General features: G+C 44.1%; 1 protein-coding gene across 2 annotated transcripts in view; it reads right to left on the bottom strand.

Moving 5' to 3' along the window:
• The window catches only part of setd3 (SET domain containing 3, actin histidine methyltransferase), a 63669-nt gene that overhangs the window by 19721 nt on the left and 17839 nt on the right, over positions 1–26109 (bottom strand). The window contains exons 4-8 of one of the 2 annotated variants that reach the window (XM_088427049.1): positions 25457–25605; positions 10590–10662; positions 6355–6611; positions 3620–3678; positions 277–391 (exon numbers count right to left, since the gene is read on the bottom strand). In XM_088427049.1, coding sequence (XP_088283175.1) covers positions 277–391; positions 3620–3678; positions 6355–6611; positions 10590–10662; positions 25457–25605 — 653 coding nt within the window. Of the gene's footprint in view, positions 1–276; positions 392–3619; positions 3679–6354; positions 6612–10589; positions 10663–11080; positions 13391–25456; positions 25606–26109 lie in introns of those variants that run through there. The other variant, XM_088427048.1, reaches the window with a different exon arrangement.

Genomic DNA, 26109 nt, shown 5'->3' with positions numbered 1-26109 from the left:
AAAGCGAGCATTAAAAATAAAATAACTGGACAAAGTTTCCCCCAGAAACACGTTGGAAAGAAATTACTACTTTCAGAATGTTTTTGGTAAGGACTTAGCATTTTAACTTCTAACATCTCCAAAAAGTTTATTTTGCTTGAAACAGGCCCTTTAAATACATTATTATTAACTATTAAAACAACAAATCATACAGTCATCCTATCTGTATGTCTGTGTCTAGCTTGTCTATCAACAACATCTATTTTATGTTCAGTAAGTACAAAATTATTATCCTACCTGTCCATTTGTGTGGTTGCACATGTCCCAAAGCGGAATGAGTGCCTGTGTGATTTGGCTGCCAGATTTAGTAGGAATCTCATTCTGACGGGTCATGACTGAAGACACAGCCCACCTGCAGAACAATGAAAATTATTCCACTGAAAAAAATTTCCAAATTTATAAGTATTTTTAAGTATATCCTTTAATTTGGACATCAAACTTAAAAATGTAGGTGTCATGCAAGCCTTCCACAATCTACTGTACTTTCCACAGAAGGAAAAAAAGTACAAATACACTAAAACTATAGCATACTATACTTACAAAAGTGGAGAATACTGCTTCCAAGTAAAATTTCAGGAAATTTTAAATTAACATGTTCAAATCTCTTTCAGTTCTATTTGCAAATTTTGTATTTCTCTAATGAGCAGTAACATTTACAAGTGTTTGATCGAAGAATGTGAGAAGCACTGATGTTTTTTTTTTTTCTTTTAAATAAAAGAGAGGTCCTTGCTCAAATTACTTTATAGTACATGTTTATTATTGATGATTTTCATCTATAAGTTGACCTTTTGAGCAGCCCCCTCCTTGAACTGTTCACATTAGTGAGGTGGAGGGGTTTTGTGTGTCTGAGTGGTCCTAGGAGTAAAGCTTTCTGGACCTTTATGTCCCTATCAAAGACAGGTTATCAGTGAAGGAATAGACAAAGAATGGCACAAAGACACAGACAGTGACTAGAAACATTTTCTCTGTCCTGATGCAGGTCACCCAGGCCTCCATCAAGAGCAGGGGTGTCCATTGTGTCGATCGCGGTCGACCAACTTGTTAGTTCATCGCATGACATCGCGTTAAATGAAACAACAACAACAAAAAAGAACATCAATCGAGAAAAAAGAACACAGCGTTTACTTAAAGGTAACTTATGATGTGTTTTGAATTCCATGATTATTATGCACTAATTGTCACGGGGGTCCTTGGTGGGTAGGAGTGCTGGCGTGGTTGGTGGAGGTGGAGGACCCAAAACCAGGGAGGCTTCGATGCAGGGGCTTCATGTAATCCATATTTATTGACGTAACGAACGGGAACAAAAGCGGGAAAAACAGTCCGGCAAAACTCTAACTTAGAGCCCAAAGCAAACCCGCAAGCAAACAAAACCAAGGCAGGGCGGGCGGAAGGGGGACCGGAGGAGGGCACAGGAGAAAACAAACAAAAATAGTCCAAGGGCAACCCTGGTGCCAAACGAGATGCACCCGAAGGTGAAAGTCCAGAGGGCGACCTGGTCACCAGAGCAGATGAGACCGGCAGGGCGAGTCAGGAGGACGACCCGGACGCCAGAGCAGATGCACCCGGCGGGGCGAATCAGGCGGGCGGCCCGGACGCCAGAGCAGATGCGCCCGGCGGGACGAGTCAGGCGGGCGACCTGGGCGCCCGAACGGCAAACAGCAGGCTGCCCTTCTACTTAGGCTTGTATCCCAGATGCCCCTGGAGATCGGCAGGCGGGAGCGGAGGCGTTGGCAGGACGCCGTCAGGCGGGAGCGGAGGCGTCGGCAGGGCGCCGTCAGGCGGGAGCGGAGGCGTCGGCAGGGCGCCGTCAGGCGGGAGCGGAGGCGTCGGCAGGGCGCCGTCAGGCGGGAGCGGAGCCGTTGGCTGTACGCCGTCGGGCAGGGGCGGAGGCGTCGTCGTCAGGGAACAGCCAGTGGGTGCATGCCACAGACACGAGTGAGAGCACGAGACTGACCTGGGAAAGGGGCGACCACGGGGGGCCGTCTGGCGATTCTGGCGTCTGCAGCAATGGAGGCATGGCTGACAGACCAGGCGACTGCGGAAGCGGCGCCAAGGCTGGCGGCTCAGGAGGCTGCGGAAGCGGCACCGTGGCTGGCAGCTCAGGGAACGGCCGCCGGCAGCTTGACTGGGTTAATTGTGGACTGGCAGGGGTAACTGGGACCGGGCGCCGACTCGCAGGGTCACAGAGGCCGGGGTCCTGCTCGCAGGGGTCACAGAGGCCGGGTCCGGCTCGCAGGGGTGGCAGAGGCCGGGGTCCGGCTCGCAGGGGTCACAGAAGCTGGGTGCCGGCTCGCAGGGGTCACAGAGGCCGGGCGCCGGCATCGCAGGGGTCACAGAGGCCGGGCGCTGGCTCGCTGGGGTCACAGATGCCGGGCGCCGGCTCGCAGGGGTCACAGGGGCCGGGAGCCGGCTCGCAGGGGTCACAGGGGCCTGGCGCCTTGGCGCGGGGACAGGGGTGGGTAGCCGCCTTGGCGCGGGGACAGGGGCGGCTTTTTTGGGACTCCAAACATTTCCAACGGGACCCTTAGTTTTTAAGTATTGCGAGTCCCGGGGACACAAACATTTCCATTGGTAAAATTAGTACTGTGTATTGGACACTCAAAATTGTTCTTAGGCATGATTGGGTGCGTGGTAAGGTTGTTTGTCACTGAGTGCCCTGCAATTGGCTGGCAACTAATCCAGGGGGTCCTCGGCATACTGCCCGAAGACTGCTGGGATAGACACCAACCAGCCAGCGATGCTAGTGTGGATAGGTGGCTACAGATAATGGATGGATAGGAAAATATGAAACCTGGAGAAGGGACCACAACTGGGAGACCTCCTACCACACTCAACAAGCTGTAACACTGTAGACGTTGAAGGCTGAAATAACACATTGTGCTATAATGAACAATAAGTGTCTATTTTGAAGATTACATATGGCCGGGAGACGCCTTGGGATAAAGTTCTCCCTACAATCAGGCTTTGTTAGTCCACCTCCTTAAAAGCACCTCTACAGACGTGGCCCACCAAGAACTCGCTTCCATTGGTACGCGCAAATCTGCATAGTATTTAAATTTTTTAGAGCCATTAAGCTCCCTCTCCAAACTCTAAGAATGGGGCAGGCATGAAAAAAGAAAGAAGCTGCAGTCAAACAGTTTAAATGTATGATTAAATTAGTCTTTGGGTTTTAAATAATTCGACTGAGGTAGCTGCTTGAACTTCCATGAGTAAGGCATTCCAGAGCACTGGTGCCTAAATAGAAAAAGCCAGTCTCTACTTACTTTTCACTCTCTCCTTGAATACTCCTCATATCATCCTTGATGGCACAAACCATCACTTTCTCAAAACCACACTGACCTCCACCAATATATCACAAGTCCTGTCAGACATGATAAAACCCTTGACCTCAGTTATGGAAACATCAAGATGCCTCTCCCCCACGTGGTTTCACTTGATCACAGTTTCACCTACTTCCTCTAAGTCTACCAGACTGTAATGAGGTAGAGAAAAGCACAGAACCTGAGAGTGAAAATCTGGGATGATGATGAAAACAGGTACAGATATGATCAGTTTTTAGCTTTATTGCTGACACTCTCACCTATAGTCATCAAAAGTGAAGCTGTTCTTCAAGGGTAGAACTCTGGCAGCAGGATGAGTCTGCGTATGATGGGAAAATATGGTTAGGTATAAGTGCCGTGAAAGGTATTTGCCTCTTTCCGGGTTCAGATTTTCTTTCACCTATATTTATCACACTTTCAGGGACTTTGTTTAAGATAATCAGAACCATTTTAATGTATCTCTTTTATTGAGTGCCTCATGAACAAAGACTTGCTTGGTTTTCCTACAAAAAACATGACCCAGATGCACGAATCTGTACATCCATATGAGTATCAATCAATGCAGAAATGTTATGAGCATCAGAACCTTGTTTTCAACACCCCTACATAAATATATGGATAAATATGTTGTATGAATATCAAACGATATAAATATTTAGATAAGCATGCAAATTAAATCATGAGGCACTGGCAGACAAAGAAAGGCAAGATCAGAAGAACTGTTACAGAGCTTTACTGATAGTTTTGTTGACATGGTGGCCCGGGGTTCTAGATCAGTATCAGGGCATAGTAGTGGTAGTGTGGTTCATTCCTTCAGTTGGCTGGACCCCACAACAGTAAAAACACCCTCCTCTCCACACTTTGAGAGGTTTATATAATTAAATACACACACACACACACACACACACACAGACACACACACACACACACACACACACACAAACAATATGCCAGTTCTTCAGGCCTCAATCCTTTACAAGCATTTCCAGCTCATATTCTTCAATGGTGACTCATGTTATGATGATCTGATTTTCTGATCATGCTGAGGCCGACACCATTTATACAAATTTGCATTTTAATAAACGGACATGGAGAGGGAGAATTTGGATAAGCTACCATTTCCACATTAGCTGAAGCATTAATGCTTGGATTCATGCTTAAGTGGGGATTCATCAGTATTTTTTGTGACACTTTCTGGATTTCGCCATACACCATTTTTAAATGTGACTGTCCATCAGTCCATCGCAAACGGACGCTGGTTTTGCCAAAAGACCAACAAATGATGGGAATGCTCGAAAAAGGACGGATCAAGAATATCGAAAGTGTTTTTTTCATCCATTGTTGTAATTGTCGGAATTGACATTCCATCAGATTCTGGATTTCGCCATACTCATTTTTAGATGTGACTGTCCATCAGTCCATCGCCAACGGACGCCGGTTTAGCCAACAGACCAACAAATGATGGGAATGCTCGAAAAAGAACGGATAAAGAATATTGAAAGTGTGTTTTTCATCTGTTGTTGTAATTGTCGGAATTGACATTCCGTCAGATGTCTGCCAGTCTATGATGGCTTACTGCAGGTCAAGGTCAAACTGTCTTGTTGCTTCACTTATATAACCAGTACATTTTAAGTTCGATGCAACAGTTTAATTACCAATATTAGGTTGAATTTGAGTGTAAGTAAGAAAAACAGAAAAAGAGTTGTTTTGACTGGGTGCTTACAAAAGTTTTGTGGCTTACGATGGTTGGCGGGGATTGACGAAGGAACGGACGGGGGGTGTTAATGATGGAAGTTGGTGACTGAGCGACTGTGGTCCGATAGAATGACAGACCATCGATTACAGTTTTCAGCGTGATACAAAAATGGCGGATTGACAATGATAGAAGGGGCAGGGAATCGATGACTGACCAGCGAAAGAAAAGTAAGTTGCCCACCTCTGGATATATCTATCTTGCTCAGTATGGAAAAATACTTGTGCATGCTCATTTGCATCATACTCACAAGTAAATCCTGCATTGTTTGGTGTTGCGATCGTTAAGCATGCAAATAAAATATGCGGTTTGGCTTCTATAATTTCCCAACAATATCATAATTAATTGAGATGGATAGCATATTAACAATACAGTGAAACACCGGATTACGACGTCTCTGCCTAACGTTTTTTTCACCTCACGACGTGGTCTTCTTTATTTAATTTCTTTCACCTTACGACACATCCAAAATGGCAGTCAGTGTGCGTGACACATCCAACATGGTGGTAAGTGTGAACTTGTCTATACACGCATCCCCACCTACGTCACTGAAATGCTAGTCTGTGTCACGACTCCCTAAGATACTGGTCTACTATTGGTTGACGTCACTGGGTCATGAAGATGCTGGTTTGCTATTGGTCGGCACACGGGATCACAAAGATGTCTGCCTAAAGGCTTGATCTTGTTTGAGAGGGCTTTCAATATGGTATTTACTGTGCATTGTAGCGCTTAATTCAAACTTCAATTGATTAGCCATGGTCCCAAGATTGCTAGTGATATTAAAGAGAGAAGTAAGAAGACGATTTATATGGAAACAAAGCTGGAGATAATCAAGAAATCCAAAGAAGGCTAAATTAGCCTAGCCTAGGCTACCCTCACTAGGGAATATGGCCATAACAAGCGTGTCACGTCGCTCAAAGGTAAATACTGTAAATCCTTTATATTTTTTATTTATGTTATTCAATTGTATACATGTATGTTATATATACGTAACACTTAATATACTATTTTGATACCAATTTTTAATATGTCTATACAATTTTGATGTTTTCACCTGGGATTTTACATGTATTAGCTTATTAACATGGGTTTAGATTGATCGCCATACAGCGAATTTGCGATATTATCCCAATAGTGGAACAGATTAATCTCACCGGGGGCCCACTGTATTCTGTTATCCCTGTGCACTGAGTGTTGCTTCTGTTCAGTGTATTCTAAACACAAAACCAAAGGTTTCCCTACCTGCAAAAGTTTGAAGAAGTAGGCGTACTGGCGTGCTGTGTTCTTAAACTGGCTAAAGACGTCCTGAATAGCTTGTGTGCCCAAAAGGAGCTGCACATCCTCTGGCTGGTAATAGAGTGGGGTAGTGTAATCCTGAGGAAGACTACGAATATATGGCAGCCACATTGATGTAGGATTTGTCCGCTCGCAAAGCAGGTGAAGTGCGAGTGCCACATTGCCCATTGCCTGCAGAATTCGGTCCTGGCAGATCAGAGGTCCTAAGACACAAGAGTTGTCATTCAATTTCAACATGACAATATCTCTCTCTCTCTCTCTCTCTCTCTCTCTCTCTCTCTCTCTCTCTCACACACACACACACACACACACACACACACACACACACACACACACACACACATCAGTAAGCCTGGACAAACGATCATAAGGGTGCAAGAGCTTTTGTGAACATTTCAAATAACTCCTGAAAATTTTATCTGATTGTCTTTGGGTCTTTCATATGCTGACATTAAAGATGAAAAGTAAATACAGTGTTTAATTTCATCAAACAAGGTTCCATGGCAATGTTATTTGCAATGAAAAATTATGCTAATTTTGTATGGTCTAAATGATCATAAATATAAATGAAATTCTGCACACATCTCAGGCCTGGCAAAAAAATGTGTACGTCCCAGGGTTATTGTGCTCCTGTCTTACTAACATCTCCCAAGATACATTTAAAGAAGCAGCCCCAGGTTTGTCTTCTTCTTAGGTCTATGAAGAAATGGAAGGCATACGTTACAATGCAAGACCTAAAACCCCAATTCCAATAAAGTTGGGATGTTGTGTAAAATGGAAATAAGAACAGACTACACAAATGATCTTTAACCTATATTCAACCAGACTACAAAGGGAAGATGTTTAATGTTTAAAATCATCAACTTTATTGTTTTTGTGCAAATATTAGAAAATGAAAATTGATGCCTGTAACAAGTTTAAAAAATGCTGGGACAATGGCAACAAAAGACAAGTAAAAGCTCCAACTAGGATCGCCACTTTGTGAACAACTGCACGAAAAAATGAAGTGATCCTCACTACTTTGTTCCTTTCCTCTTGTGCATCATGAATTTCGGTCACCTCATAGCAGGCATAATGCACTGCAGCACTACCACGCTCAATCCTAACATGGAGTGTGAAGCAATCTAACAGCCCTAATGCACATTCTTGTTCACATTACACATTCTACTACACATTCTTGTTCAAACGAAGGCACTTTTGCTTAAAACCACTGCTTTAGTGCATATAGCATTATGTAAGGACGTTGGGCAAAAAATCCTCTAGACTCTTTGCTGTGTGCTGTTAGACAAACATGTGAAACTCCCCGTACATGTGGATAGGGCTGGGGTGTGGACAGATACAGCAGCGATGACTTTCATGCAAAAATGGGCCAGGGGGAGGGGTGTAGTCAGAATTAACATAAGAACCTGTCATGAAGAAATGGGCGGGGAGGGGGTGGGGTGGGGCGTGCTTAGAGAGTGCTTGGTTGTGCGCTCAGAGAGCACTTGGACATTTGGAGCCTCACTGAAAGCACTCTGCTATGTGTTAAAAAAGAAAAAGTTTGTGCCCCAAACTTGAACATGGGAAAAAAAAAGGTACGGAGGCTTTTACTAAATGTATTTCACACACTTTATTTATGTACGGCCAATGTCCACAATGTTTCTCAAGAGGGAGGGAGGGAGGGGGGGGGAGAGAGAGAGAGAGAGAGAGAGAGAGAGAGAGAGAGAGAGAGAGAGAGAGAGAGAGTTTCTCAGGAGAGAGAGAGAGAGAGAAGAGAGAGAGAGAGAGAGAGATTTATTGTCATATGTATCGTTGTACCATACAATGAAATTGTCCCCGAGCAGCAGACTACATTCCATAATTGAGCAATAAATAAATAGCAATAAATAACAAACAGAGACAATGGAGAAATTTCTTCATATAAGTGCCAAGGCCGAAAACCAATATTGAATGCTCATAACCTTCGATCCCTCAAGCGGCACTGCATTAAAAACCGGTATCAGTGTGTAAAGGATATCACTGCATGGGATTCAGAAACACCTCCGAAAACCGTTGTCTGTTAACGTTTCGTCGCTACATCAATAAGTGTAAGTTACGATTCAACCATGCAAAACGAAAGCCATACATTAACAATTCAGAAATGCTGGCGCCGCCATTAGGTAGAACAGATTAAAAATGGACAGATGCAAAACAGGAAAATGCCCTATGATCCGATGAGATCACATTTTAAATTGTTTTTGGAAATCATGGATTTTGTGTACTATAGGCAAAAGATAAAAAAAGATCATCCAGATTGTTACCAGCGCAAAGTTAAAAAAAAAGCAACATCTTGATTGTATGGTGGTGTGTTAGTGCCTGTACCACGGGCAATTTACACATCTGTGATGGCACACATCAAGAGGCGTGCCGTGTAGACGAAAGACATGACTAGTTGACTAGATGACTACAGTAGTTGAGTCATCCCTCTGGTTTGAAAGGGTGACGGTGGGCCTTTTTGCAAAATGGTCCTTGATGAAAAGGATGACTGTATTGCAAATGGATAAGGACAGACTAGTGATGAAGTCGAGTGAGATATGGGACCAGTGCGAAACAGTGAAAAATGGGCAGAGAATGGAGCCTCCATGTAAGAGGCTGATGAAAGGATTTTGTTGGTTGCATACTTGACATACTTTGATGAACAAACGATTCCAGCTGGCTCGTGTCCGTAAATTGATGACATGATCTGCCGTAAATTGATGACATGATCTGCCACCCTGCTGTAAGGCAAGGAGGGCTCACCCCAATTCAGTGCTGGTGCTGCTCAACCCTAACACCTTCCGGATCTACCCAGAAAATGTCCGTAATGAGACACAAACTGGTAATAGTCATTCCCATTTCGCTGTTCCCCACAACCAGACTTGCCTTGTCAGGTTTGTCAGGATTGATGACGAAGGCAACTTTAGCCTGATCAGAAGTGAATGTTCGAGGCTGGAGAGTGTAGAGCAGAGCCAAAAACGCCTCACAGGTTTCATGTTGCTGTCATCACACTCGGGGGTCCCACACAGGGCTCAGATAGAGGAGCTGGAGCGGGGAACGTAGCAGTCTGAGTGAGTATGGTGGCGACGACCATACAGTAAGCTGTTCATTTACTCGGTGTGCTTTGTGACTGCTGGTCCAAAATTTACTCCGCTTTTCTAAGGCAATCTAGAGAGGCGGGCTTTCATACTGGGTCCATGACCAGCCAGAACTTACTATTATAATTGAAGAGTGGATCTTAAGTGCATAAAGAGACAAGTGAAAGTCGAGAACATTTATAGCAGAAAATCTGAGTCAGAGGGTGACAGCGGCTGAATTGCACACGGAGGTTTGGGAAGCAGAGGGCAGGCAGATGAAGCAGAGACAGTCCAAACTGGGCAAGCGGAAATGTCGGGCAGGCAGAGTGGGTCTTTTTACCGGGCGGCAGGAAACCAGGTAGTCTGGTACAAGTGGGATTAGCGTCCGAGCAGACAGAACAAAGCAGCAGACATTCGGGTAGTACTTTAGGTAAAAAAGCTCAAAAAGCTTAGACAGTTATTTTTAAGCACGTTTTACACTTAAAATAAACACTGGGATAAGTGATACATTGCAATTTATGTCATGCTTTGTGTTTATGTAGGTGTACATAGATTTTTAAATACTACTGATCATGTTTCAAGTCCTAAGTGGCGTGCAATATTTATTTATTTAGCAATTTGATTAAAAAAAAAGAAAACACTTATTTTAGCACTGAATATTAACTATTTGTGGAACTAAATAGCTGTTTGTTGGGTTACTGAATATTAACTATTTGTGGAAATACATTGCCGTTTGTTGGGTTATTTTGCCATCATTTCGACCCTCTGTGTTGGTCATGTGGTAAAGAACGCTGCACTGTTTAGATGTCACAAAACCAAAAAATATAGTAAAAAGTCGAATTTCATTAAAAAAAGACCTTTTGATGAAAGGCTCTTTTTTGTTGTTTTCCAGGCTAAAAAAACATTTGGTGAAAGTTGGCTTTGTTTTTACTGCTGATTACAAAAGAATAGGTGAAGTAGAAAAACCTTTTCTGAAGAAAGGAGTCAAATCTATCTTTTGGAAAAATGCCATGATCTAGGTCCTTGACTTACTATATAGATGACAATAGAAAAGATTCAACATTTGGTTGACATCATGCGACTGATGAAGTGAAGTTTTAAATTTCTTACCCAGGATGGAATTCTGTGCTGATTCTAAAGTCATCATCATCTTCCTAGGAATGCACAAGAATAGTTCTTCTGCCTGTAAAGAGAATCAAAGTCAAAAGTCAAAGTCAAAGTTTGCTTTATTGTCAATTCTACCACATGTGCAAGGACAGACAGAGAATTGAAATTACGTGACTCTCTAACCTCAGTGGCAAGTAAAAATGAAATAAAGAAATAGATATTTATAAAAATAGACAACTGTAAAATCTGACAATATCTATGAACAAAACAAAATAAAAACAGGTGAATGGAAAAGTAGCTGACTACAATAGTGCAAATGTATTGTCCTATATACATACCCCCCCCCCCCCCCCCCCCCACACACACACACACACACGCACATGTATACATACATACCGACATGCATGGTTGTGCAAAAAGGGATGGTTATATAAAGTGACTAGATGACTATTTATAAATGACTGTTATAATTGACTATTTATAAAGTACCTGTTATAAAGTGCCTATTGTAAAGTGACTGTGAGTAAAGTGACTGTTGCTTATGAAATGGAGTGGGACTGGGAAGTCAGAGTCCAGGTGGAGTGGATGTGAGGAGCGAGGGCAGAGCAGGGAGAGAGTTGAGCATCCTGACAGCCTAGTGGATGAAGCTGTCCCTTAGTCTGCTTGTTCTGGCTCACAGACTCCGCAGTCTCCTGCCTGATGGAAGCAGACTGAAGAGGCTGTGTGACGGATGGGTGGAGTCTCTCGCGATGCAGAGGGCTTTGCGGGTGAGGTGAGAGGTGTACAGTTCTCCGAGAGAGGGGAGAGAGGTACCAATGATCTTTTCAGCGGCTCTCACCATGCGTTGGGGGACTTTCTTACAGGAGGTGGAGCAGGCTCCGTACCACACGGTGATGCCGCTTGTCAGGATGCTCTCAATGGTGCCTCTGTAGAAGGTCCGCATGCTGTGGGCCGGGGTCCTGGCTCTCCTCAATTTGCGGAGGAAGTAGAGGCGCTGGTTGGCTTTCTTTGCCAGTGATGTGGTGTTGGTGGTCCAGGAGAGGTCTTCAGTGACATGCACCCCCAGAAACTTGGTGCTGCTCACCCTCTCGACCACAGCACCGTTGATGGTCAGGGGCGCATGCTGAGGGCGTGTTCTCCTGAAGTCCACAACAATCTCTTTCGTCTTCTCTACGTTTAGAGAGAGATTGTTGTGGTCACACCACAGGGCCAGGCGGCTCACCTCGCTCCGATAGATGGTCTCGTCGTTGTTGCTGATGAGGCCCGCCACAGTTGTGTCATCAGCGAACTTTACGAGGAGGTTGGAGCTGTGCAGTGCTGTGCAGTCGTGGGTCAGCAGAGTGAAGAGGAGGGGGTTTAACGCACATCCTTGGGGTGCCCCAGTGTTCAATATGGTGGTACTGGATGTGTTTTTGCCGACCCGGACTGCCTGAGGTCTCCCAGTCAGGAAGTCCAGCAGCCAGTTGCAGAGTGATGTGTTGATCCCCAGCTGGTCCAGTTTAATGATGAGCTGTTGGGGGATGATTGTGTTGAAAGCTGAACTGAAGTCGATGAACAGCATTCTGACGTAGGAATTCTTATTGTCCAGATGGGTGAGGGCTGAGTGGAGGGTGGTGGTGATGGCGTCGTCAGTCGAGCGATTCGACCGATACGCGAACTGGAAGGGGTCCATGGAGGGTGGGAGGACAGTTTTGATGTGTTTCAGCACTAGCCGTTCAAAGCACTTCATGAGGATGGGAGTGAGTGCTACCGGACGGTAGTCGCTGAAACTTGAGGGTGATGACTTCTTCGGCACCGGGATGATAGTGGTGGTTTTGAAGCAGGTGGGAACAACCGCTTGGCTCAGGGAGATGTTAAAAATGTCTGTGAAGACATCTGTGAGCTCTCCAGCACAGTCCTTCAGAACACGTCCCGGGATGTTATCAGGACCAGAGGCTTTGCGGGCGTTGACTCTGCTAAATGTCCTTCTCACGGCGTCAGGGGACAGTGTTAACACCTGTTCGCCAGGAGAAGGTGATGTTTTCTGTGACGACGTGTTGTTTTGTGCCTCAAAGCGAGCGAAGAAGTCATTTAGAAGATTTAGCAGAGAAGTGTAGCTGTCACAACTCTGTGATGGGGGCTTGTAGTCCGTGATCATCTGTATCCCCCGCCACAGGCTCCGTGCATCCCTGCTTTCACTGAAAAGATGAGCTATCCTCCTGGAGTACTGCTTCTTGGCCTCTCTGATTCCACGTGACAGGTTAGCCCTAGCTGTCCTCAGGCCTTCCTCGTCCCCTCCCCTGAAGGCAGCATTACGAGCCTTCAGCAGCCTGTGGACCTCTTCTGTCAGCCATGGTTTCTGATTGGCCCGAACAGAGATGGTCTTTGTCACTGTCACATCGTCAATACATTTTGTGATGTAAGCAGTGACAACGTCAGTGTACTCCTGGAGGTCCGTGGTGTTGTTGTAAGTGGCCCCCTGTTTAAACACATCCCAGTCTGTGGTGTTAAAACAGTCCTGGAAAGCCTCCACTGCCCCCTCTGGCCAGACACGCACCTCTTTCCGGACTGGTTTGGTGACTTTAACCAGTGGTCTGTATGCTGGAATTAGCATCACGGTTATGTGGTCAGAGGCACCGAGGTGGGGGAGGGAGAGGGCCTTGTAAGCTCCTTTCTGGGTGGTGTAAACCTGGTCCAAGATGTTATTGCCACGAGTTGGAAAGTCTATGTTTTTGTGTATTTTCGGAAATACACTCTTGGGGTTCACGTGGTTGAAATCCCCGGCCAGGATGAGGAAGGCATCTGGGTGTGCTGTCTGCTGCTCACTGATGTGATGGTACAGAATACAAGCACAAAAACTTGTATTTAGTAGCTTTCTTTTCTTTTTCTTTTTTTTTTTAAAGAATGGTTTTGTTGGTTAATGATGATCATATACTACAGTCTGAGATGGAGCAGACCACACCTGATCTTGCTCCACACGAGAACACGGTCAGTTAGCACTAGTGGAGAAAAAACAAAAACAACCCAACCAGGGAAAAAAAAGAGGCTGTATGAACATGTGTTTGGAGCCAAATAGTAATTTCACTTTATTGCATGCATTTTGATAATGTGTAATATGTGTATCGATTTATGCTTTACACATAATGCTATATTTTACTTTATTAACATTTTGCAATATAAATCAGGAGTCACCAATCTTTTTGAAAATGAGAGCTATTTCTTTGGTACTGACTAATGCCGCGTTCAAATGGAGCGCGAAGAGCGGACGGTTTTGTATTGTAGTTAATGGAGTTTGCGCGACGGGCACGATGGTGCGTCAAGTGACGCGATGGAGCGACGCACAGCGTATAATTATGCGTGACGCAAGAAGTTAAAACATTTGAACTTTTGTCGCGTGTCGTGTCAGCCAATCAGCTTCGGGAACACTCAACGGCTCACACAGGGGAAAGGAATGAATAATGGCGGCTGCTTTGCGGTCACCGGAGCTGCCCAACACAGCCAGCTGAGCTTTCAATACAAAAATGAAGCCAAGCAAGAGCACTCACCTGGCTGGTAGAAAGGCGGAAGGGAGAACTTGGGACAAGTGGTATGAGCAGCGTTTGGTTACAGCTGTTGAACTGTAGTTATTGTGCTAAGCTAACGATAGTGCAGCACTGACAGCACAGTTTTTAGCACAGTATCGGCCACTTGACTGCGGCATAGAAACGTTTTTTTTTGGGGGGGCAGACGAGTATTGTCGTAAAGTGAGGGACGTGCATTGTAAAAAAAGAAGAATAAAGGTGCTGTCGGACAAAATATTGGCTCTGCCACATCCCGGAAAAGTGAAAGTTCTCAGCAATGCTCTCCTTTCCGGAGTTACAGTTCAACTGGCTCCCAGATTAACTGGCTCCCGATTCCAGATGTGGGTCGATTGTTGACATATTTTCTGTTTTCTTACTGCAGATTCGTCACAAGCTACATAGAAATTGATAACTGGCCTGTTCATCAATAAACACGTGAAACAAAGCCATTCCTTTTCAACTTCTAATTATCTGCAGGAAAATGTATACGTAGTAAAAATCTAAAACAAATAAAAATAAATGTTCAGAGCGGGATTTGAATCCGCGTGTACAAATAAAGGTCGCACTTCCATTGAAGTTACCCGCTAGGCCACTCGCTGCCACATATTCGCTTGTGCAAACGTAATACCTGTAGAGCTGACCAGGTGTCCCGGTGGGGACACAAGTTAATCTAGTGCTTAGTTTGACGACACCCATTTTAACTGGCTCCGGGGAAGCAACTTGACATGGTCGCCATCTCTTGCATTCACGTCAATTTATACTCGTATGTTACACCACCCCAGGCTCTTTGGCGCAGAATTCAACGATGACAACTACAAGTGTGTATACATGAAAAAAAAAAAAAGTCAAAAAGACGAAAATACGTGTTCCAAGCGACATTTCACTCAGCTCCCTTCTCAAGACTACATCTGAAAAGTGCAGCTTGTTTCCATTCGATCGCATTTAACACGCATTCATAATCATATGGAATAGCATTTTCATTCATCAACCACTGAAAAGATAGGAACTGTTCATATGTATGAATAATGTATGTATGCTGTTGAGGTGCTCTTATTGTACTTTGTTACTCTATGTTTTCAGGAGTTGTGTTGAATGTGTTGTAAGAGATTAATTTCCTATATCAGAAATGCATCACAGCCGTAAAACTATTCATTGTTGCGTGCGGACACTTTACGTTAGTAGCATTTTTGTTTACCACTCCTTTATGGCAGCTCAGCTGAAGTGCACTGGAAGCAGACGTGGAGTCGCATTGCAACTGATATTTTGACCAAAAGGAATAAACACTAAATGAAATATCATCCTATCAGGTGATCCTTCATTTGACAAAGTATTTACGCGAGCCGTTCCCGATATGGATATTGAAGCCGCAAACTCAACGTATGCGTACATATACATGAGTATGTATAAATGTTATATATGCAGTATATATATGCAGTATATATATGCAGTATATATATATATATATATATATATATATATATATATATATATATATATATATATATATATATATATATATATATATATATATATATATATATACAGTTGGCCCCCGGTTTACGAACACCCTCTTTTACGAACATTTCGACTTACGAGCATTTTTGACGAATCTGCTGTAAGGAAACAGAAAATATGTCAACAATCGACTCAGATCTGAAATCTGTAGCCAGTTAATCTGGGAGCCAGTTGAACTGTAACACCGGATCCACTGTAATGTGCACAGCAAGCTCACTCCCCTACCCTCGCATGACACTGTTGCATGAAAAGGGAACTTCATCTTGACCTCGCTACAAAACGCCTCACATAGAGCGTAAACGAAGTGCTCCATCTGACGGCATAAGACGAAGGGCACCAGTTTGTTTGAAGGTACCGATCTGTTCATGATTTCCCACAATATTTAAGGAACAGCTGTATGTTCTAATATGTAAATCAAATGAAATATGCTATGTACATGTAATACATGTATGTATGTATGTATGTATGTATGTATGTATGTATGTATGTACTTTATGTATGTATAAAGCTCTATTTATAGCATTCATGCTAAACTCTGCATGTCTCTGACTACCTTAACTTCTGCATCCCCAGTAAGAATACCCTTTCTGCCTGCTTGACCACGATTCTGCTAGCTCCCTAATCTGACTTAGCGCCCTAGCTGGGTTCTGTCTGCCAGCTCTCCGTCTCCTGAGTCTCTGCATAAAAGCCAATTTCAATTTCCTTTCGGTCTTGTTCCCCAGTCTGCAATAAAACAGTTACTCTTCACTCTTGCCTGTCTTCTGCATGGTCTTGGGTCCAGTCTAAGTATGTGTTAGTAAAATCTGGTCAAGCATGAACCCAGCATGGAGTCCCGCCACTGTGGGCTGCCTGGCAAGAATGGAAGACAAGTTAAAAAAGCAATCACGGCAGCCATGCTAGGATTTCCGCACCAACTGCTGATGTCACCTACTGGCTTGCTCAAGCTGCTGCTTCTTCCCTTCCCGCAGCCCCACCAGATACTCAACCATCTTTTCGTGATGCTTTCAAACCCTGGGTGGGCACCTTGGAACGCTACGACGATGACCCCGAGCCGTGTATGGCGTGTTTTCTCCTATTTGTGCGTCAGCCAAAACGTTTGCTTTCTGAACAGGATAAAGTAGCCTTCAAGATCAATCATTTGACGGGAGTGAGTGAGGCAGTCACCTGCCTGCACATCCCATACTTTTTCATCGAAGACACAGAAGGCTTTTGGGCTGAGCAGTGACAGCGCTAAATTAGGGTGGAGTCTCCTAGTCCCGTATCAAGTAGCTGACTATGCTATCAATTTCCGGGACCAAGCCAGTTACAGTCATTAAAATATGCCAGCCTTAGTTGATGCTTTTCTGCACGGAGTGTCTAAATGGCTCAGGGATGGTCTTGTTTTTCAAAAGATTCCATCCACCATGATGGGGTTCTTGACCTGGCCACATGCATTGACATCCGAAATCAACACTGAAGACAGGAGAGGCGGCGTGAAGCATCTGACCTGCAGTCACCTGATCCTTCCTTATTTGTCCTTATTTGTCTGGAAACCAAACCCAAAGTCACTGCAGCTGAGTCGAGCATCCTTGAGCCAGGAGGAACGGGTGCAAAGCTGCACAGCCTGCCTTTGCGTGTACAGTGGAAAAGGGGGACATTTCATAGCCCATTGCCCAGCAAAAGTCAAGGCCCAACCTTGAATGAGGGAATGCAGTTGGACCAAGCAGTGCTTCTCGTTTCACTGCCGAGATCCCTGGATCCAGTCTGTTTGCTCTAGTTTAAAATCCAGATGAAATCGACACGGGTCTCTTTTGTCATCTTCTGCTTGATACAAAAAAGGTACCAACTTGGCAATAAAATGGTGGTATCGCAATAGGAGAGTATGTCACTAACATGACATTTTCTGAATGCAGTGCCTTGCCTCATAGTGTGACGATCCATGCTGAGACATGCTGTCAAGCGGCCGAATTTAGTTTTTAGTTTTTTTCCTGTTCCATAGAATAGTTTTTTAAAGCAGTGCCTGACCACATCCAAGTGAGTGTGCAGTTCTTCAGTTTTAAAGAAAAACAAATCTGAATGGGTTGTTATTGATACGGTATCGGAAACATCAACTACTGGAATTTATATCCGATTGACAATGGTCCGCAATCATGCAACGTTTAACTGGATGCCCTCTTCATGCAGTTACAGGGGAGGAACCCCTGACTAGTGAACCCGAGCCTATCCTGCCTTTCCTCTTTGGTATTGCCACATTGACCTGGGAAGTTGAAGGCAGAATGAGGTCAGCTGCTATAGGCAGCTAACCCTAGCAACTGTCTTCCTAACCACTTGTTTGTACCTGATGCCCTTCGATATGAGGTCGTGCAGTAGGCGCACCCCTCAAAACTGACCAGCCATTCTGGTGTTCAGTGAAGCATAGCTTGTCCTCTGCCAGTGCTTCTGGTGGTCAAGAAAGTCTGTGAATTCATCAAGGCCTGCCCCTTCTGCAGCCAGCGCAAACCTTCTCCCCAGCCTCCTGCTGGCCTGCTTCATTCTCTGCACATTCCTCATAGTCCCTGGTCTCACATCTTGCTCAACTTTGTCACTGGTCTGCCCCCAGCTGATGGCAATATGGTTATCCTGTCCATTGTGGATCAATTAACCCATCACTGGGCACAGCAGATGCTTTTCTTTTTTTAAGTCCTAAACAAACAAAACTTCTTAGGGTTTTAGATTAATTTCGTCTGTTTTGCCTGAATATGCCCGCAACGCTCCGTTTTGACTATTGTCCGCTTTAGGCCACTGTGCGCTCAGCTGTGAAGTCTTGGCTTTTTATGACTTAAAAACAGAAAAGCATGCCCAATGCCTAGTAAAGGGTTAAGCAAATGGTGCACTTCTTTCTCCTACAGAAGCTGCCATCAGCGCAGGAAACGGCGTAACTCCCGATCGCCCACGTCTTCCACGTAAATAGGCTATTCCTTGATGTGGTTTCAGACCGAGGTCTGCAATTTTGGCAGGCCTTCTAGAAGGAGGTCCTCAGGCTCAATGACCCACAGCAGGCCCCTCATCCTATTTCTACCCAGAGTCTAACAGGCAGACCTAGAGGTTAACCAGGAGGTGGAGAATGCTGTAAAGAGCAAGGCATCTCAGAAACCATCCTCCTAACCAGCTGCGTTGCCCGGCTTTGCCCACGTTAGTTTATGGCTACCGCATTTTGTGGCTACTAACCGCCCCTTGTTTCCCCACTCAGGACAATGACACCCCCTTCCCAGTGGCTCTTGCGGTTTGCCTGGCAATGCCGATGGACCTGTGCACAAGTGCACTTGGTTTTACAGGGTGTGGGAGAGCAGTAAACCTGTATCACCAACAGGTAGAGCACCTCAACAAATTTGAGAAACATTTGTGTGCAGTATTTTATACGAGTCTGAACTTTTTAGCAAAGTGACTGTTCGCTTGCCCAATGTTATATAGGCGTCCACAATGTTTGCTTGAATATGGTCCAAAGTCATAGAGAGCAGAGTGTTGTAGCCGCCAAGATACATTTGCTCATTGTATTGGGATGCCCTCTTTTTGCATTGTTATGAAACCAAGGCCTATTTAAGGAGATGTTCTGTGATAAACGGGCCCTCCACCATTCAAAGCTGAATCTGTGTCAAGCGTGTTGGTTTTCCATGATAGGCAACAACCTACCAAGAGCCTTAGTGCACTTAGTCAAGGCAGGGTCCCTTGTACCTGGTGGACTGGGAAGGGTAAGATCCTGAGGAGCAGTCCTTGGTGTCCTCCCACCAAATCTTTGCTCCCAGGATGATTGCTGACCCACCATCTGCACCCTGATCAGCCCTTCACCTTGTCAGTGTCACACTGACAACACAGACTTCTAACTTCCTCCCGCCTGTTGTGGATCCCAAGCCTTCCAAGCCAACCAACACCAGTGTCACAGCCTGCCAAGTCACTCTCTCTTACTTACATGTCTGACTACATTGTGTTCAATCAGCCCAATCTCCACCATCTTCAACCAATCACTCCTCCTGTATACAAGCCTGCTTCTCTTACTTCCATTTGTCATATTGGCTTCATGCTAAGCTCTCTCACGTGCTTCCCTGTTCGGCAATGGCTGGAGTCCGGCAAAACAGGGAATTTAATTGAAAACTGTCAAAAATCACTTCAACATTGCTTGTTTTTCATCATTTTCTCATTCCTTTAAAAAGTCTTTTCACGAATTGGTTCCCCTCAAAACAGTGAATTTAATTGAAAACAGCGTAACAAATGTTTTTAACATTGCTTGTTTGTTTTTCATTTTTATCTCACTCCTTGGAAAATGTGCGGTTTCACAAAGTGGTCCATTTCTATTGGCCCATAACCATTTTGGAATTTCTGGCCTTGTGTTTCTCATAATTACTTTTTTTTTGTCCTTCTCAGATGAAAATAAGGTTTGATTTAGGTGTGTTTTGTTCAGAATTGGATACTTATCACAGGTAACTGACACAACTTTGTTCTCATTCATCCCGCAGAGCTGTGACACTATTTGTAGTTGGACACAGTTAAGTTAAATGGTTTTATGGGGAAGCGTTAAAGTACCATAGCTCAGCAGTCCCCAACCTTTTTATCACCACGGATCGGTCAACGCTTTAGCTATATATTGCGGACCGGGGTGTGTGTAATATCACCACCTGTGGGGGGCTGCTGCTGCCACTCATCCTTCCCATTATGTATGTAATATCAACAGCGGCCAGAGGTGGCACAAAAAAAAACAAAGATCAAACAAACGTGTCAACTATTAAACTGAGTGAGTGCCTGAGTTGCAGATAAAAGCAGCTTGTGCAAGCTGAGGTTGTAATGGCAATATTTCCAATAAAATAAGCAAGCACACTGAACCAATGTCCGAGTCTATCCTTGTTCACACACAGGAATATTACAGTAACCTTTAACAAGTAAGTGATTCTTGTAAGCAAGTTGAAAACCGTAAAGCTGTTACAAGATTTGGGCCTCACACGTTGACCTGGAGTTGGGTCTGTGGCCGAACAAGCAGGGTAACGAGGAGGTACGATCAGTATTCACATTTATTTCAACAGATTCTGAGTTAAACTCTCTCTCCTTCTTTTGCACTCTCAGTGCAGCTACACGGTCTCTCTCTCTCTCTCTCTCTCTCTCTCTCTCTCCCTCCCTCCCTCACTCACTCACTCACTCACTCACTCACTCACTCACTCACTCACTCACTCACTCACTCACTCACTCACTCACTCACTCACTCACCCACCCACCAGCAAGCCACACTTAGGTCTCACTCACTATACACTCAATAAAAATATAACTTATGGATATAAACACAAGAACATTGAGAAATTACAAAGATGAGATTTATTCTCGTTTTCTATAGTTCTTACATTGTCGCCAAACTATTTGTGCATCCTATACATGGTAACATGGAAAATACCAGAATTTGACCCAAAATTAAGGCTGCGTTTTATACACAGGAGCGTTCTATATTTGGGGAATTATGATAGTTTGTTTCACCATTCAACACTAGAAGGTCATTGGATAAATGCTGGCTTTATCCCACCCTTTCAATTTTGAAAGATGAACATGTTGTTTATGTGTTCAATTAATTTTTAGAGATAAATGTGTGAGCAGTGAAAAATAACATTTGATTATCACCTGAGTATACAATATGTTATGCTGAGTAACATGCTACGTCTTGACTTATGACTTGCTTGGACAGTAAGTAAGTAAAGTAAGTAAATAATGACTTATTTTATTCTTTTTTTTTTTTCCCCCCAAGAAGTTTTTTCCGGTCAGTTTACGCCACAATACGTGTACAGTCGACGGGTCTTCTTCCAAATCCGGAGAAGCAAGATTTGCCAAGTTTTAAGCACGGAACTGGAGAACTCGCTAAGGGAACTAGGGCTGCTACGCCGGCCTGGTAATTCACCGGACTCGCCTGCTACCCCTCCCCGGGAAAGGAGGTGCCGGAAGCGGTGCGCCAGGACGAGGAAGTGGGGCAAGCGCATAGGTATCCGAACTAGGCTAGAGGCTAAACCAACTCGCCTGGCCATACCCTCTATCCTTTTGGCGAACGTTCGTTCACTGGACAACAAAATGGATGATATCCGACTTCTGAGATCAGCAAACCGAAAAGTGAGTGACTGTTGTATGTTAGTTTTCACTGAAACATGGCTAAATGCCATTCCGGACTCCGCTATACAACTACAGCAGCTAACATGCTACAGATCCGACAGGGCTCTCGCAGCGGGGGGGAAGACGCATGGTGATGGCGTGTGTGTTTATATCCGCGAAGCGTGGTGCCGGGATGCCACTGTAGTATACAAACACTGCTTACCTCTGGCGGAATTCATGATCGTGAAGTGTCGTCCCTTCTACTTGCCAAGGGAGAGAAGTTCAATCCTGCTGGTTGCTACCTATATACCCCCAACTAACAACAGCAACAGAAGTGCGGCGCTGAACGAACTGTACCAGGCTATCAGTGAACAACAAACAGCATAACCAGATGGATTCATGATCCTCACTGGGTATTTCAACCATGGTGATCTCAAAACTGTTCTTCCCATGTTTCATCAACAAATCCACTTTGCAACAAGAGGACATAACATTTTGGACTGTGTTTACAATCAGCACAAAGGAGCGTACAAAGCCACCACCCTCCCCCACATTGGTGCCTCTGACCACCTCACTATTATGCTAATGCGTGCGTACAGACCAAGAGTGAAAGTCATCAAACCTGCACTGAAAAAAGTAAGGGTGTGGCCACAGGAGGCGACCTCAGCCCTACAGGACTGCTTTGAGTCAACAGACTGGGACATTTTTAAGGAAGCAGCCACCTACAATGGCATCACAGATATTGACGAGTACACAGACAAAGTGACCTCCTACATCACCAAATGCATGGACGTGACCCACATCAAGAGGATCACTACACGGGCCAACCAGAAGCCATGGCTAACAGGAGATGTCCACAGGCTGTTGAGGGCCAGAGACAAGGCCTTCAAAGCTGGGGAGAAATCAGCCTTGAGAACAGCGAGAGTCAACCTGTCCCGTGGCATCAGGAAAGCCAAACAAAAATACACAAACAAGATAACTTCTCACTTCAAGGACAGCAAGAATGCACACAGCCTATGGCAGGGCATTCAGGCTATCACAGACTACAAACCTGCACCACAAAGCTGCGAGAGCGACCAGGATCACCCTGAGCACGGGCGCCCTACAAGGCTGTGTGCTCAGCCCCCTCCTCTTCACCCTATTGACACACGACTGCACAGCAACCCACAGCTCCAACCACCTCGTGAAGTTTGCCGATGACACAACACTGGTGGGCCTCATCTCCAACGGCGACGAGACCCACTACAGGAATGAAGTGGAGCTTCTGACCAAATGGTGCAAAGACAACAACCTCCTGCTAAACATTAGCAAGACCAAAGAGATGGTCGTCAGCTTCCAGAGAGGCCACACCCAACACCCCCCACTGACCATCGATGGTGCTGCAGTGGAGATGGTGAGCAGCACCAAGTTCCTGGGGGTGCACATCAGCGATGACCTCTCCTGGACCACCAACACTGAATCTCTGGCCAAGATAGCACAGCGGCATCTCTACTTCCTGCGCAAACTGAAGCGAGCAAGTGCCGCGCCACCCATCATGACCACATTCTACAGAGGAACCATCGAAAGCATCCTCACCAGCTGCATCACCGTGTGGGGCAGGAGCTGCACTGACTACAACAGGAAGGCTCTACAACGCATTGTGAGGACAGCTGAGAGGATTATTGGTGCTCCACTCCCCTCCCTGCAAGACCTGTCCACCACCCACCTCAGCTGCAAAGTCGTCACGATTGCCACCAATACAAGCCACCCTGCACACAGTCTGTTCAGTCTCCTGCCCTCCAGAAAGAGGTACAGGAGCTTCCGCTCCCGCACCACCCGACTCAGGAACAGCTTCATCCACCAGGCCGTGAGACTGCTGAACTCTCCTCCCTTCCCACCAGTGAAACTGCTGAACTCTCTCTCTCTCTCTCCCCTCCTCTCTCCCACATTCAGCCAGAAGAAACACCTAGCTGGCAGACAAAGTTTAGGTCATTTGCACTTTGCTCAAGTGCACGAGCAAAGTTTGAGTTTTTTTTCTTTTTTTCTTTGCTCATGCACTTGCAAAATTTGCACAGACCTGCTGCTGCCATATTTATTTATAATTATACTTCTTTTGCACTAGCAATTACACTTAGAACTATAACAACTACCTCAAATGCACACAACTGAGACAACCATAGTCAGAGTTGTCTTGCTTTGTCTCATACTGTTGGATTGTCTTGTCATATGCTGCTACTTAAGTCTTGTCTTGGGGTACTCTTGCCATACCTGATTTTTGTATTTAGTTTTTAGTTTGCGTTATCGGTTTAGCAACACTAGGCAAAGTAGCTCTAACATACTGCACATTGCATTACTATAGATAAGAATCTAGTTTTTAGGATTGTCTCGTCTTGCACACCTGCACTTTGTTATTGTACATGTAAAACGCAGAGGATAGTGAGAAGCGCAATTTCGATTCCGTTGTATGTTAAGCACATGTGAAGAAATTGACAATAAACTTGACTTTGACTGATTTTTCCACAAACATGAAGGCTACACAACTTGCAATTTGCTTGTAATATGCACATATGTGACTTGCTCCCACCATTGGGGGAAACACAGGTTTCTGTTACCGTTTCCCAGTGGTATAGACTAATTTATGATTAGTAAAAATATGTAACTATCACAACAACAATATAAAAAATGTTTTTTGATAAATGTGAGAATTCTTCATTTGCTCATTATTTCAATTTTTACCCCAAAAAGCCGAATCATAAACAGTGACTACAAAGCCAAAAATGGAACAAACCATCGATTTAATGAATCGTTCCATTTCTAATTTGCATTATGATTGAAGACTTGTCATGAATTTTCACTTAACCTGCCCTGTGGTGCCTACAAAATAAAAGTCCATGTATATAGGAACGCTTATGACAACATTATTGTGATGAGAAGCAACTACACTGCATGTAACTGTGTGAATGTGACATATTTGGTCTGTCAAAGAGCTTAGGCCTATTTTATTTATTTTTTCATTGAAATGACATCGGACAACAAACTTCTTGATCAGATGCAGTATACAAGAAAAGTGCTATTTTAAATATGGATAAAATATGTGCATGTGCAAAAAATGTGCTCTAAACATTTTAGTTTTTGTATTGCACTTCTCAATGCAGATATAAAAATACACTACCATAACCCAAAAGCCTTGAAGCATCCTCCAGCAAACAGGCAGGCAAGCCGGCAGACAAACACAGACAGGCACAAATATAAGCTGACATAGACATGCGCACACACGCAAGCATACACTGTTGATTTTTTTTCTTTTCAAATTCACTATTTATTGTATTCCTTGACGCTTTGATATCACACAAGTCATCTAAAGTATTTTGGTTTTGAGAGAGCGAATTTCACTGAAAGATGAGTGATTGTAATGACTGGCTAGAAACGTCATTGCCAGAGTGCAAACAGCCTAAATGACAGCTTTAAGAGATTTGTATTAGAATTCTGGTAGTGTTACACATCCCTTTTCGAAGAATTAGTCACTCTCTGACAAACTGCTGATTGTCTCACCTCTTTCATTTTTTTTGCACAAATCATAGCTAAAACAGCAAAATGACGACCATATCAAAAAGTTGAAAGTCAGTTCACACGTTTTTGAAGGCCATCACTGTAAAAGTTTGACTGGCAAGACGACACATGCTCAGAGGCCAATATAACTGTCACCAATGCCTGAATAAATTATTGTTATATCTGCAATATAATCAACACCACCCTTTTTCTCACCTTTATATCTCTTGTGGCTTGGAGGCCATAGCCTTCTTTTCCAAAGCTGGCAATTTGGAGACAATCAAAGGAAGAACCACTTGCTTTTGCCCAGGAAACCAGATCTTGAAAATAGCTATGTCTGCAACCCTCATATATTACCGACATTCCTGAAAGAGAATTTAAAATTTGAGTTGCATTTGTAATCTGTCTTTGAAAACAAATATTGGGGGGGTTGATTAAGAATTTTTGAACATGTAAAATATTTCCATCAACAAAACTTTACAGGGTTACAAAAAAAAAGAAAAAAATTAACCATCAAAAACCCAAGACAAATTTAAAATGTACTTTTGATTTTTTTTCCCTTTGTTTTCAAGTTTTTTGGTTTAACTAATTCTGAAAAATACATCAGTTTTTCTTCTGTAATATCTAATACGACTGATTCATGCCAATACAACATTAAACTGTTCCTCTTACCTGTATCAAAAGCTCATTTACCAAATTTTCAGAATTTCCACTAGGAAAATACCAACTTAATATTTTTGAGAAATATATGTTTTATTTTCTTGCAATTTCTACAACTCAGAGCCCAAAACTTCCTCTCACCAAAAAATTACATTCTTGCTATGAGAATACACACAAATTTCAAAAATTGTCATTGTTTTCTCCTCTAT

This window comes from Hippichthys cyanospilos, chromosome 11, assembly GCF_059441005.1.
Source record: "Hippichthys cyanospilos isolate Australia breed blue-spotted pipefish chromosome 11, RoL_Hcya_1.0, whole genome shotgun sequence".
Lineage (NCBI taxonomy): Eukaryota > Metazoa > Chordata > Actinopteri > Syngnathiformes > Syngnathidae > Hippichthys > Hippichthys cyanospilos.
The sequence above is the reverse complement of the archived record's forward strand: the minus strand, read 5'-3'. Positions and strand labels throughout refer to the sequence as shown.